Consider the following 14,726-nt stretch of genomic DNA (forward strand, 5'->3'; position numbering starts at 1 on the left):
CTTGAGTACCTATTAATCAGTGCAACTGACTATAAAAGTTGCAGCTGAAACATTACGTCTTCAGTAGATTTATGATGGCATAGACCTTGACCATAACAAAATGATAAAGATCTGTTTTATTTCACAAAGTTTAAAACAAAAATGGCAACATAACATAGATAGCCGCCATCTTCCAATACTTACATATCAACTAGAAAGGCTGGCTTCTTCAAAGTTTTCTGAACAACACGTCGCAGGAAGTCAACAGTAAAACACTTCTTTGCCAGAGCCTGCAAAGACAATAACAGATGAGTGTTTCTATTATATGAACAGTCATAAATCATATTCAGGTTTTGTTTAAATTTGCAAGCTTGAGACATGTTAATTAGGCAAAAAAATTGTTGTGTTGTCCTTAAATTAGACAAATTATGGCCTATCCGTCGGTCATTTTTTCCCTAAATATTAAATAATGCGTCTTCCTTGAGGGACATTTGTTAATTTTGAATACTGGATAATTATTAGATAATCAATTTAAGACTCGTATTGCAATAAAACATTCATTTTTAAGTGAAAAACATTGTTTTTAACATAACTGTAAAAATTGTCATTAATTGCGACCCTGATTTTTCAGGATTTAGGGTCAGTCTTTAAAATATATTTCGAATAGACATACGAGGGGTATCCAAAAGTTTTTGACATCACCCAGAAGTGGAAGAGCTATACCGATGAAATTTTGTCAGTGTAATCACTGGTCCTTATGTACATTATGGTCCAAAAATGGTCTCATAAGTATGTTTACTTTCTTGCAGGTTATGCCCTACTGCCCATCTAGCGCCACCTGTGAAGAAAGTAAACATACTTATGAGACCATTTTTGGACCATAATGTACATAAGGACCAGTGATTACACTGACAAAATTTCATCGGTATAGCTCTTTCACTTCTTGGTGATGTCAAAAACTTTTGGATATCCCCTCGTACAGTAGTGAATTTGATTTTGACAGAAAAACCAGACATACCATTGTAAGAACATGTTTTTTAATTTCAAGAGCAGTTATCTATTTTGGTAACACTGAATCCAAAAGATAGTTATTTTCGCTTGAAGCCACCATTTGCAGCTACATGCGCTTGCAGGACATTCCAAAGGCCAAGCAGAGCATGGGAGAAATGATCTTCAGGGAAACAAACGCAGAGTAATGGATTTGGGATTTTCACGGCAAGGTTGTGTGATAACTGTATTAAGCTACGAGAGTAGCTGGCATGAGATCTGGTGCTTCGCTATAAAACATGCGATGACAAAGAGAGGAAACAAGTCACAAAACTTAACATGTCTACATCCAATATTTCTATTAGGGTACTCACCTCATCAAATACCTCATGTAGTGTAGTACCAAGCAGCATGGGCTTACTAGCTTTATCCAATCCCTGACCAAATTAAGAGAGACAAAAAAAATCCAATTTGAAAATCCAGTATTATAAACACGCCCAGAATTTAGAATTGTCAAGGGCACTCAATTCTGACGCAGCACTAAAGCCATCAAGTGCTTAAAGAGCCGGAATAGGTGACCAGGCCAGCCAGGCACCAACATACGGATATATGGTATAATATCTGTCACCAATAGCTCCATAAAATTTGACCTTATTGACCTTTTTTCTAATTCTAAGATTCAAACCTATTTCCAAGTTGTCAAATTCATTCTACTAGCTAGATTGTAAAAAATGTCTTTATCCAATTATGAACACCTCCCTGGTGTATTGGGACGGTCAATTCAGCCCTTTAAGAATGCTTTGAAAATTAGGGCACCAAGGTCAGAGTTGATAAACTCAAAGGCTAATGTAATGGTCTTGTGTTCTCCTTTAAGTCTGAGGCTTGATTGAAAACTTAGCTGTTGTTTATTTGATTAAATAATTAGGTATTCACAGATAATTGTATGAGACCGGTTTCTGGGTCAATAATGGTTGTAGTTGCTTATTATTCAGCAAGCTGACACATGTATTGTTTTTTCTAGACAAAGACAATTATTGATACATACCTTGAATTTTTCACCTAACACAGATCTGCAAGAAAAATACAATATTCAATCAGTTTAAAGTAACAAAATATATATCAATTACAAAATAAAACAAAAAATATATCAATTAAAGTAGATGGCTTACATGCATATAATGACAATGTAAGATACATAAGGAACTGAGAACTTATCAAACAGACTCATGGCTGTAGCTTAAAATTGGCCAACCTGTCAATGGCAGTTAACTTTTCCTTTTGCAAATCATTCAGTCTTAAAACACTTTCTCCCATGATACCCCAAGCCTATGGTAGGGAGTACAAACAGACATATGTGTTACACTGATCAAAACTGGCTGTGAGTCTTTGTCATCACCCGTATCTGCCCCACAATTCAAATGCAGTAATGGAGAGAGCAGATTATTGAATATAATATTTTGCCTCCAAGGGATAGGATACATACCTCCTAAGACATCTGATACTCTTGGTAACATTGGTTCCTGTGAGTAATAGATCTGGGTTGACAATGATGAAGTTCTGTTGCGGTGTTATCTTGCATATACCCTGCTCATCAAATGCCCCATGTATTGCTACTATGCTACCCTCATGGAGTGGAGTCTCAAACCTGGAGAAAAGTGTCATATAACATCAAACAGTTATTAGCAACAATTAAGTTTAACTCCTGGTGAAAAAAAAGGACGAAAATCCATCAAATGTCAATTGCGCATGCGATTCTTTCTCATATTACCCTTAATGCGTTTTTGTTCTGTCCAGCCATTTAAACTCTATTATAAAAGGCAATACAAGATAACATAATTTCAAAAGTAATAAAGAATAATGAGGAGCCAATCAGAAGTGTTCCTACATGTATGCTGACAGGTGTAGCAATAACAAGAGACAGAAAAATAACAACTGACACATTTGCCCCCCCCACCTTCCCTTTTTTTTCTTGTAGGAAATCATTGCTAGGAAGATGTTATTGGAAGAAACCCAAACTTTCTACATTTTCTTGAAGTAAACATGCTATATTTAAAAATAATTTGCCATCTATGATTCTGGGCGAATCAATGACATCAAAGTATAGTTTAATGAAAATGGTGTGACGGATATGACATAATTCACAACCAGATTGTTTTTTAAGTGAATATTTGCAAAAAGGTACTTGTTTTCCAAGTATGTGATGAGCATGGGTGACAAAGTTGCATACTTTTTCCCCAAGAAAAGTATTTGATGATGATTTCCATGATAAGTCTCCCTACAAATTACATGAATACATTTCCTCGGCTATGTACATCAGGCTAGTATATCACTTACCATGTACCCTGTAGTATGCAGCTTTTACTTGAGTGGTCACAGAGGTCCACAACATGCACTGTTTTCTGCCTGCAATAATTTACAAGCAGTAAAAAGAATAAATGAATGTAAAAATTAACTACAATAATACTGTTTGCATTAAAAAGATATAACACTAAAGCATGGAACTTAAACACTTGTTAGTGCTTTTTATTATGATTTGCCATATTTTAAACCCTTTGAAATTGTTATGAATCAGCCATAAATCCCAATTCAATGCAAGTGATAAAAATACATTGGTTCGTAACTGCAAAGTACCTCCTGGCCATCATGTACCTACACTGTAAAGGTTAAAAAACTGAAACGTTTTTTTTTAATAACACCCAAAAACAATTCAACTAAACCACAGAAAAAATGCACTAAACAGCATATCTTTCCACTGAAAATCAAGAAATTCTGGCCCTCCTACCCCCTACCAAGTAACCTCATTACCCCCATATGGACTTCCTGATATTGGGGAAAAAGAAAACCCTAACCAAACTGCAAACATACATATACACATACAGAATACACCATTGCATTATTCAGGGGAAGCATACTCTACAATTATTAACGTATGAGTGGTTCACTTACCAATCTTCTTGTATCACAGATGTTACAGCATATCTCTTCAAATCTGCAGGTAACTGGACCTGTGGCTGAGTGCTGCCTTGGCTCTTAAATGGTGACATCATCTTAAGCTCATGGCTTAACTGAGAATCTACAGATTTACCTTCCGTCTGATGAAGAAAACCCATTGAGAGAAAAGTGTTAAAAGATTAGAATATTAAATCATTTCATGGTTTTGTAGTGAAGAATTAGAGCTTACTATACCTCCTATTCATGTTATCATGTCATTTTGCTATATATAATGTGCTATATCCACACCCCCTATGGAGGGTGAATTTCAAATTGGTTATAAAAATGGGTGACTCCATTTGAAATCGGCATGTTTCAGTTTACTGATGACAATACTATCAAAAATGGATGATCACAGCATTGTGAACATACATCATGGTCATGTATGGCACATAATTTACAGGTCATCAGCCTGTCAAACATGATCAACTGATCACATACATTGCAAGATGAAATCTTCCTTATCATGATCAGCTCAAATTAGGCATGACCAAACATAAATGGAAATAACAATTTTGAAAATGCCTGTAATAATTTAAATGAGCCACACACCTTACAATTGGCTTCTGCTTCCATCTCATCCAGTGCTTCCATCTCAGCAGCAGCCAATAGGAATGAATCATTCAACGCATCCCATAATCCTTCAGTACCAGGACTAACAATCCCTCTGGACTCCTGCGGTTTACATGGCGACGGTTTCAACCTATTGGGTGTCTTCTGAAGTAGAGCTGAAACAGAATCAAGTACTGTGTCCTCCTCTTTGTTATCTGTTGGTTGATTACATTGATTCTCTGGTTTTTTAACATCTGTGAATGGTTGTGATGCTTCTATAGGACACTCATCTTCAGTATCACCTATTTCACCTATATCCACTTCATCTATAGATATTAGTTTCTCAGTTTTTTTCTCACTTCTTATTTCATCTAGATCTAATGCAGAATGATTTCCCTGAAACAATGATTTTACATGTGTACCAGACTTAGCTAAATTTGGCTCAGTTTGAACTCTCTTTGCGTAGGGTGAATTTCCCCTGCTTGGTGATCGCTTCTGAGATCCTATCTTGACTGCAGACAGTTTGTCTGTGTGTGCTTTATGAAGTGACAGTGAAGACTGCACTTGATTGGGACAATTAAGAACCACTTTGGATGGCTTCAAGATAGATGTCTCCTTAGCTTTATTACTCTCAGGATAATTCCCAGGGAGTTCCTCAAGAAGTTCCTCCAAGATACTGCAATCCATATCATCCGTAAAACCAGGAAGCTGCTTAGCAGAGGGTTTCTGGGCAGGGCTTACTTTACGACTCTTCACTTTAGGTCTGCTGAGTTTGAGTGACTTTGGTGCTATTACAACAGCATTTTCTGCTACACAGTCCTGCAGAAGATCCAAATCCATTTGGTCTAAACAAACAGTTTTCTCTTGATTCCTCTTGGAATTACTCTGGGTTTGTTTCCCTATAAATCCAGGAGACATCACTTTCCTATGTGTTCTTGACAATTTACTTCCCATTCTCTTGGCACTGATTATTTTCCTCTCAGACTTACTCGCCGAATTGGAATCAACAAATAGTTTTTGCTCACTTTTTCTTTTCTCTTGCTCTTGCTTGTGATATCCAAATACATTTCTGGGCTTGCTCTCTGTTCTTTTTGAATTCAGCTGAATACTGGACAGAGTTGTTTTACTTGCACTTTTATCAAGTGACTGTCTTTTTACCTTTGCTCCAATTTTTTTCTGATATGATGTCAAAATATTATCAAACTTGGATTGTGACTTTACAGCCTCTTGAGTAGGTGATATCTCACATTCACTACTTGGTGAATTATCAACTGGAAATTATGTTTCTGGTATGCAAAACTGAGTTTCTGGAATTGACAAGTAGTCATCATCATCATCATCGCTATCATCATTATTTTCATTATTAGCATCATCACCTGAATTAATTTTGTGAACACTGGCACTATTGACTCCCTGATTACTATTATAACCCTGAATGTTAGACAGTTTTGAAGCACCATGTAACAATAATGAGGAAGAATTTGGATGTCTCTGTGGTGTGTTGTTGCTTGTTGATGTAGACAATCTGCTTGGACTTGGTGAACTGGCCTTGAAACGTATGGAGGTAGATTTAGTACTGGTCGGTGTTTCTGGAATGTTATATTTCGTTGGTTTCCTAGACGATGATGGTGTTGTTGAGGCAATACTTTCTGGTGTCTCGGGAATAGCTAAAAACAGAAATAATAAAAATGAATGACAATAAAATATTTATGGCATCGATGGCTAGAATATATTTACTATTTCACCTTTGTTTCACTTGGTTTGGTAGTGTCAGTGTCAACAAACTACCCTTGATGACTTCCGTATACGCTCTGTGTAATTAAGTTAGCATGTGTGTATCGAAACTGTCACCAATGAATTATACACTACGTCACTATCTAACTATAGGTGTAATAGGTATAATTTGTCCCAAATTTCTTTGGACAATTTTCTCAAAATATGAAATACCACATTAAATACTGATGCCACCTTTTGAGTAACATACATTAATTCCTTAAAGAGGAAGAATTATTGACCAGGCCAACTTTGGCCAGGGAGGTAACCAACATCTGTTTTTGTGCAATATATATTACCAGCAATTACTAAATGTTTATCCTAGGATTCGGGCTGATGACCTTGTCTTTACATATCACAATGCTTTTACACATGTCTACATAATAATAGGGTGAGGACAAACTCACCAATGTGCCTTTTTGGGGCCACAAATTGCTACGGTTGTATAAAATTGTGATTATGCTTATTTCAAAAAGCAAAATTTTGAATGGAATTTAAGTAGTCAACACACACATTATAAGCAACTATAAAAAGGTCAAATTTACAACTAACTGTTTTTGATTAAAAAAATACCAAGAGTTTGATATGGTTATCATCTTATTGCAAAAGACAGTCAAGGTTTCTGTGCTTTGATCACCCATCTCTAAAACAACAACATTTCTTTTAACTTTTCCTCAAAATAATCAACAACCTATAAATGTCAGTGATTTAACGTGCGCTACACCTAAGTACCAGCACACTTCAACAATTATTCTGCTGCCATTAGGATATATCAGAATCATTTCCGCTTCCACAAGTCCGCACCTGATGCGCAGGTACTCTCAGCTGACTTAGATTGTGATTATTACCCCCAGCAGCTCCCCATTTTACACCTGGGTGGAGTGAAGCAATTGGGAATTAAGCCGTCTTGCCCAAGGACGCAACACACTGGCCGTGGTGGGGCTCGAACCCACAACCTTTCGATTATGAAGCTCGCGCCCTAACCATTGGACCACCGTGCTTCCACCCTATCCTTATATCAGGATGCAAATTACTCACTGATGACCTCCTCTTCTTCACTTCCATCTCGACCAGGTGTTGAAGTCTGCATCTTATTTTCCTGAGCAGTACTAACTGTGCCATCTGAAGGGTTTCTAATCTCCAGTAATGTCACCTGTTTGCTGTCATCATCAACTTTTTTGTCCTGTCGTGCTTTCTTGTTGGCGGTCCTGGACAGCTTGTTGACTAGTACAAATACAAATCATCTCAAAGTAATTAATTTTGGGCAGGTGCAAATGTCTTAGCATTCGGTATATTCAGAATTCAACAAGATGACATACTTATTGAGCAGAAAAGAAGATACCGAACTACAAGAAAATAGGGAAGTGCAGTGAACCAAATAATTATACAGCAATTCTGACAGCAATATTTGTAAACAAAGGCAAATAAGAGACTGGTCTACTGATGCTGCTGCAGATAGAACCAAATGGTCTATTCCAGTTGAAATCCATACACCTCCTGTGGAAGACATAAGCTTAATCTCCCACACAGGGAGTGTAGATTTCAATTGGAGTAACCCATTTGGGTAACCCTATTTGAAATTCACACTCCCTGTGTGTGAGATTAAGGTCATGTCTTCCATAGGGGGTGTATGGATTTCAACTGGAATAGCCCAATATGACACTTTCTCTCATTTTTGTCCTCTGTCTGATTTGGCGTAATGTTGAAAAGCAGGGCCCTGCAACAAAATAGGATGTGTGTGCTTAATACGGGGCAAAGAACAATGACAACTGCTGGATAAATGTGACCTGCTACAACTAAACAAGGGTAAAGTCGCAAATTGGTTTTGTCCTGGTTGCTGCGTTGGTGTCCTTTGTTTCTTGTCCAAGCCAATAGTATGTCTGTATATTCTTTGTGAATGTGAATGGGGGCACAATGGGCCATTCACAAAGGACATACTACTGGCTTGAACAGATGCGCAAACAAACATAGAACATCAACTCAGCAGCCAAGAGGTCTCAAAACTACCAATTTGCGAGTTTACGCACATTTCGTGGAAGCAGACAGGTCACAATTGTTTGGTATGATGTCACATGTCACCTTATTTGTATCAAGACCTCAAGAGTGCCATGGCTGCCCACTTTGTTGCAATATTTTGATTCAAATTTTCACACATTGCTATAAGTTTGGTCAACACAGACCATGCTTTGGCCCTGTTTAAATCTATGATAATGTTTGTTCGGCTAAATAATGGGCAAAAAAAACCAAGACTTATAACATTGTGTATTGATATAGAATGGCCTGCACACAGCTTGTGTAGCACAAATGCTAGCTGTGCGTTGCATAATGCTTGATTGGCGTACGCTTATGTGAATTAATGTGAGCATGAGTTGGGACTTTATTGACGAATACAGTAACAAAAACCGAACAATTCACAAACTTTAATGACTGGTAGTGCTGTAACTTACCTCTCGCTGGTTTTGATGTAGTTGGGGGAAGTTGGTTAAACAGCTTGGACTGTCCTGCCGGTACCTGTATAGTATGTATACAGAAATATCAGATTTGTGATTTACATTTATAGATTTTATAAAATAAAATGCTTTCATCTGTTTTATGGAACAGAACAACACCTGGCAAAAAGCTTGACAACTTTTTTTGGTAAATTGAAGACTTATGGTTTCATATACTTTGCTGCCGCTTGCCGCTTATCGGCGTAACGCTTAAGCATGCTGCAGGACTCTATGTTGCTGGTCTGTCCTCATTGGCCAAAAATTGCATCCAGTTCTCATATGTCAGAGTTGTACTGCTGCTCCTAGACTAGAATCCAACATTTAGCATTTCGCGGCTTTATGCCAAGAGCAGGCATGAGACTGCACTTTCCAAAAAAAAACTGAAAAAACTGAAAATGCGCGTGAAATTGGGCAAAAAGTACCAAAAACAGGCTGAAATTAAATAAAGTTGCGGAAATTTTGACTATAAAAAAAACTGAATTCAGTTTTAAACTGAAAATTCTCATGCCTGCAAGAGGTGGAGTGATCGATATATTGGCTTGCTACTGGTCACTACAGATCATTGCATTCACTGCGCAGTGGAGTAAAATTGTCGTCAGAGTGGCAAAGCGACAGGAAAGTATGAAACCAGCATTATACATTAACTAATATTTACCTTACTGAAGAAGCTCAACATTGATGTTTGGCCATGAATCTGAGCCGAGGAAGATTTGGTCTAGAAGTAATAAATACAAAAATACAAACTCATGTAAATTATCAAAATAGGCAAAAAAAGTATTTTCTGTATTGTTTGTTCCTAATAAACACCCCAGGGGTGGGGAATTTTCTGAAAGAGGCACCTGACACCCCCAGTTTGAAGGCAGATGCAAACACACATGCACACCACCCTACCCACTGATTTATTTTAACACACAAGTATGTGGTTTGTACCATACCTACCGCCCAGTATCAGATTTATTATTATCAATTCCATTATTTGCCAAAAATATTAATTTGTACTATTGTAATTGTAGCACATTTAGTAAATACTTACAGTTTTACTTTTACTGAGCTTCCCCATTGTATCCGTTGGTGGAACGTTGCAGTTGCTGCTGCTTCTGACACTGAAAGAAAACAATTGTTTGCATTTTTACTACTTTATTCCAATTACTAAACACCTATGAAACGAATGTAGCCAAAATCATGGGGTCATGTATTTGATAAATGAATGCAGATTGCAGTTGCCATTGATATTTGCTTGGTTTCATTTGATTTTCAAATTCTGAAAATATTTCCTGTATTGGGCTATCAAACCTGAAAGTTTTATACGCAAGGCATTGCTGAATAATCAGTCCCAGAACAAAGTATTATTTTCTGACATGATGATGATCGTGTTCTGGGTCTTAATTGTTTCCATTCGAAATCTTCATGGCAAATTGGACAAAAGAAGCACATGGTCCTACTTCACAGTTTTTTAATTCAAGCCCTATTCATGTTGTGTGAATCAGTCTATTGTGGACCATGATACTTGAGTGTTTGGACAGTTTTGACAGGCCTGCCTCTTGTCTACCTCTGTTTGTAAACAGATGAGGAGGTCAAAATTGTCATCCTTGCCGAATAGGAAAATCTGCGTAATAGTACGGCACAAGGCAATCATATGAAGATATGGTATTTTCTATGTTATGCTGAGAATAAAGTTTAACACAGTGCAACAAGTTAAACTCAATTTACCCTTGCTGAGAAATGGGCCAATCCATGTTATTGTTTACCGGGTCAGATGTCAATCATTGTCATGCAGATAAATTTGTATTGTTTGGCTCGACCGGGAACCAATGGGATTTACCGCCTTCAGCGGGTTTCAGGCGTGATTAGGTGGTGATTTATTCACTGTTGGTTTTGTATTGGACACGACAACAACAAAAATTTTGCGTCCGAGTGTTTTTCAATTTCTCTGTCTTAGGGTAAATCAAAATTTACTTGAACTGAAGGTAGGGGTGTAAATTAACGGTTATTTGTCTATCCATTTAAACGGACCACAATCCGGTCGGTTAACCGTGTAAACGTATCATCGTATGTTAAAAAAAAAAAAAAAAATCAAAGTTTACGGCGACTTTGGAGAACCACTGGACCTACCGTATTGTCTGTAATAGACACTCCCCCTCTGATAAACGCCCCCTCCAATTTTTCAATGAATTATTGACAAAAATGCAAACATTTCCATGCCATATTGTTTAAGCTTAAAACTTGCATCAGTCATGTCATTGATGATCACTAAATTCAATTGCATGGACAAAACCTACTACGACTCAAACTTCCATCCATTTCATTGCCTAATTATAGTAGAATTTCACCAGATTATTGCTTGATGATGTACCGGTACTTACAGGTGTAAATTTGTTGTATTTACCACGAAAATATCATTAACACGCTGTACTGTGGGCGCCGCCATTATTAGGTACTTGTGTAAATCCCTCCTTTCTACAGGAGCACCATTGGGAAATTTAACCTGATTAAAAAAAATTTGTCACTTTTTTCAATTCATTTCCAATAAAAGCGGCACCTTTTGGAAAAATGCTTATTACACACAATACGGTAGGTCCAGTCGAAAAAAACTTTCGAAAACTTTGAAAATTTTTTTAATTTTTTGTTGTTGTTATGTTTAAACAGTTAGTGATTTTCCTAAACGGATACTGCATTTTAGGCTAAGTAAAAATAAAACATGTTTCACGTCCGGTTTTCAAAAAAAGGAGGAAGAGGGGCTTTTTATTTTCTATTTTTATCGCAAAATTGGTGTAAATACCCATACTTAGAGCTGTTTTAGCGTACAATCCGTACATACAATAATGCCTGGAAAAAGGAGGAGGCCCTTTTTTATTTGTTGTTCTGAGAGTTAAACCCCTTCTAATGATCACAAAACCTTCCTAAAATGTTTCTTATATCTTAACAAGGCTACAGAAAGCATCCCAACTTCCTAGACATATTTTTTGTATAGTTTTAAGTGAATTTCAAAAAATAAAAATATATTTCAGAAAACCTCAAAAAAGGAAGCGGGAGGGGACGTGAAACATGTTTATTTTTTTATTTGGCCTTACGGCCGGTTAAACGTGAAATGTGTAAACGTAGACACCCTTAACTGAAAGGCCCTGGGGCACAGTGTCGACACCCTGTGTTTAAATATTTTTTCCATACTCTGTTGGTGAGCGACGGGCTAGAAATCGATCGCTAGATCGCTCAGTGCTGAAGTACAAACTCAAACTGTACAGATGTATTCAATTCTATTCAATCAATATTCTATTATTGACGCAGATTTTGAAAGTTGCATACTGTCTCCCTATTCTGTCGGTCTGTGCCACGTCACTTCCGGTTGATGATGCACTTGTGAAAACAAGTTCCTGATTCGATTTTTGTTGATGATTTCTGTCATTGGTGTTTTGTAAATTTCGATCGCAAATAGTCGGTGGAATCAAACAACCGTTTCTAAGTCTTCAGAGTGGAAGAAATTTACTTGATTTACCATTTATATACTGACAAACTTAAAATTAAATTCCATGGTCGAGTGTCGTTTTTTCCAAAATTGAATGTCACTCCAACAACATCGCTATGTAGCCTCCTTCACAGCCGGTTTCTGTTGTTCATAACAAACCGTGAGCCACGTGCAGTTTGGGCCCGAGACTAGAGATAACCGACAGAATGGGGCATTGTATTATATAGACTTGTGATTTAATATTCTATACAACACGTGGTCTGAGCTGAATGGACCTTTATAATAATTATGATTCTTAAACAGTTGAATATATTTGATGTTCGATTTAAATTATCGTTATGGTGAAAATGCAGTAAAAATAAAATATATCGGCGATCTTTTCCTTTAGACCACCCTCGCTACACATGTATATAGCGACTAAATTATTACTTTTGCATCAAGTTTTACTTTTGCATCAAGGTTAAACAGTTGCCAAACACTTTGAAGTCAAGGTTTAATGCATTGGAAGGAGGGCAGGGCTTCGAATTCGATAAATGAGGGAAATTATGGGGTAAAAAACAAGTTTAAAACAACTTTTTGAAAACATGTGAAAACAGCTATTCTGCAAAGAAGATTTTGTCTCAAACATGCAAAGAACAATTTAAAAATGATCGGAAAAGCAAAAAACATACCTTCATACAATCAGCATCACTTCCGTCACATAAAAAGATGATCAGATGAGTTAAAAGTGGCAAAGAATGTGTGAAATGAGGGATTTTTTAAAAGAAAAATACATCATGTTTTTAGAGAAATTCGCCATCTTGAATAAATACAGAATTGCGTCATGCAGTAAAATACTGTCAAACGCGCTTAAAAATGCTTGATACGCGAGCGTAAATCACCGTCAAAACGAGCGTACACCAAGCGCTCGTGCTACGCGAAAGTTTAGGAGTTTGCATCAATGGTTTTGTATTCAGCTATTATAAGAAAAAAATTGCGATAAAAACGTGGATTTTGGAACAAAATAAAGCTTGTTCGACGAAATAAAAGGTATGTTTGTATAGCTTGTTTAACCTTGTTGTGAAAGTGTAATTTGGTAAATTCGTAATTTTAACCTAGAGTTATAAACTCCAATGAACTCGGGTGGTCTAAAACTAAGAAAAGATCGCCAATTCCACATCACGACACGATTTTCATTTAAGTTTCTATTCAAATCTCGGAACAGTAGGAATCTTATAAACAATACACATGTACAAATATCTCCAATATTATTTTACTGACTTACCTGTTCACTGCATTTTAACCTATAATCATGATAATTTTAAGTAAGCTTAAAAGGTCCAAAACAACAATTTCACTGAATATCATAGCTCCCGCGACCAAAATAGTGTTTCTAGTTCGATGTCCTTATTTCTCTTTTCCATTTCAGTCCAAATAATACTTGTTCATCATTATTACTGATTAAACAAAACTTAACAATTACGGTTTTACTTTCGGGTGATATTATGTATATAACTGAGTAAAACATAGTGGCTTATTCGGTTATTTCCTGTCGTAATACCCTCAATTCGCGATATTCAAACTTTTTCTAGGCAAAAAAAAAAAACTTCTAGAGGGCGCTCAAACAAAAACAAAACTGAAAACCCCTGCTGAAAACCAGGCTGAAAACCCCAGCAAAACCTGAACAAAACAGCAGGCCCCTAGCAGTAAAAATCTCTGTATTCCCTGAACAGCCCACAAACAGCATACCTGCAGCTCACCTGACAGCTCATTTGCAGCCAGCCTGCAGCAGTGCAATCAGGGCTGAGTGCAATCGCCTTTCCTGCAGTGCAGGTCACCTGGCCTGAACAGCAAGCTGAGTGAAGACAGTCAGTCACGTATCATTTTAGTCAGATTTCATTTTCATGATTCTATTAAAAGGTGAGTAATAATATTGTAAAAAAGAAAAAGAAAGTTAGTGAAAGACCTTCAGTCTAGAAGCCTCTGTGCTAGACTCGCTTGCTGTACGCCGTTCCTATGTACAGTACCAGAGACTGGCAGTGGCTATGTATGTATGCCATTTTGTGTGTCAATTGGATTATCAGCGATCTTTTCTTTTAGACCACCCGGGATATAATTAATAAGTCAAAATTACTAATTTATCAAATTAAACTTTTGCATCAAGGTACAGGTTTTTAGCTATTAAGCTTTGTTCCAAAATCCATGTTTTTATCGCTGATGTATATTTGAAGAGCTTTGTTTCAAAACCCCCAATACATCCACTTTTGGCCAAATTGAGTTATTGGCATAATGATATAGTGTGGGTAAAAATACACATTTTGGTGGTTGTTTGACCTTCATACTACCTTCCCTTCCGGAGTTATCGCATATTTCCCGTTTGGGAAATCTTAGAAATTTCCGAAATCTGAACTTAAAATGAATATAGAATTGTTTTGTTTTAAATTTTTTGATGTATAATGGTAGCCTGGAATGTTCCTTACCTATTAAAACCAAAAGGAACTGTTTTTGGGTCA

At 36.8% G+C, this 14,726-nt stretch overlaps 2 protein-coding genes across 2 annotated transcripts in view; both read right to left on the reverse strand.

Moving 5' to 3' along the window:
* Positions 1–5,590, reverse strand: part of LOC140154168 (DNA replication ATP-dependent helicase/nuclease DNA2-like) — a 51,953-nt gene extending 46,363 nt beyond the window's left edge. Inside the window, exons 1-7 of the mRNA XM_072176775.1 lie at positions 4,510–5,590; positions 3,913–4,058; positions 3,301–3,369; positions 2,450–2,611; positions 2,012–2,036; positions 1,341–1,403; positions 184–269 (exon numbers count right to left, since the gene is read on the reverse strand). Coding sequence (XP_072032876.1) covers positions 184–269; positions 1,341–1,403; positions 2,012–2,036; positions 2,450–2,611; positions 3,301–3,369; positions 3,913–4,058; positions 4,510–5,463 — 1,505 coding nt within the window. The 5' untranslated portion in view covers positions 5,464–5,590. The remainder of the gene's footprint in view (positions 1–183; positions 270–1,340; positions 1,404–2,011; positions 2,037–2,449; positions 2,612–3,300; positions 3,370–3,912; positions 4,059–4,509) is intronic.
* Positions 5,591–5,721: 131 nt separating this feature from the next.
* LOC140154936 (uncharacterized) lies at positions 5,722–13,755 on the reverse strand. Its single transcript, XM_072177595.1, has 6 exons — positions 13,499–13,755; positions 9,805–9,874; positions 9,427–9,486; positions 8,730–8,793; positions 7,321–7,506; positions 5,722–6,176 (listed from the first exon to the last, which is right to left on the reverse strand). Exons 2-6 carry the CDS (start codon positions 9,829–9,831, stop codon positions 5,788–5,790), a joined length of 726 nt encoding a protein of 241 aa, XP_072033696.1. The 5' UTR covers positions 9,832–9,874; positions 13,499–13,755; the 3' UTR covers positions 5,722–5,787.
* Between the last annotated feature and the right edge of the window lie 971 nt (positions 13,756–14,726).

The sequence above is a fragment of the Amphiura filiformis genome, chromosome 6 (assembly GCF_039555335.1).
Source record: "Amphiura filiformis chromosome 6, Afil_fr2py, whole genome shotgun sequence".
Taxonomy (NCBI): Eukaryota; Metazoa; Echinodermata; class Ophiuroidea; order Amphilepidida; family Amphiuridae; genus Amphiura; species Amphiura filiformis.

Bases quoted from the DNA above. Each gene is read 5' to 3' on its own strand.
- LOC140154936 (XM_072177595.1), bottom strand. From the start codon at position 9,831: ATGGGGAAGCTCAGTAAAAGTAAAACT. The intron at 8,794-9,426 runs GTAAATATTAGT...CATACTATACAG, and splicing joins TGTTGAGCTTCTTCAGTAAG to GTACCGGCAGGACAGTCCAA. The intron at 7,507-8,729 runs GTAAGTTACAGC...TATTTGTACTAG, and splicing joins TACATCAAAACCAGCGAGAG to TCAACAAGCTGTCCAGGACC.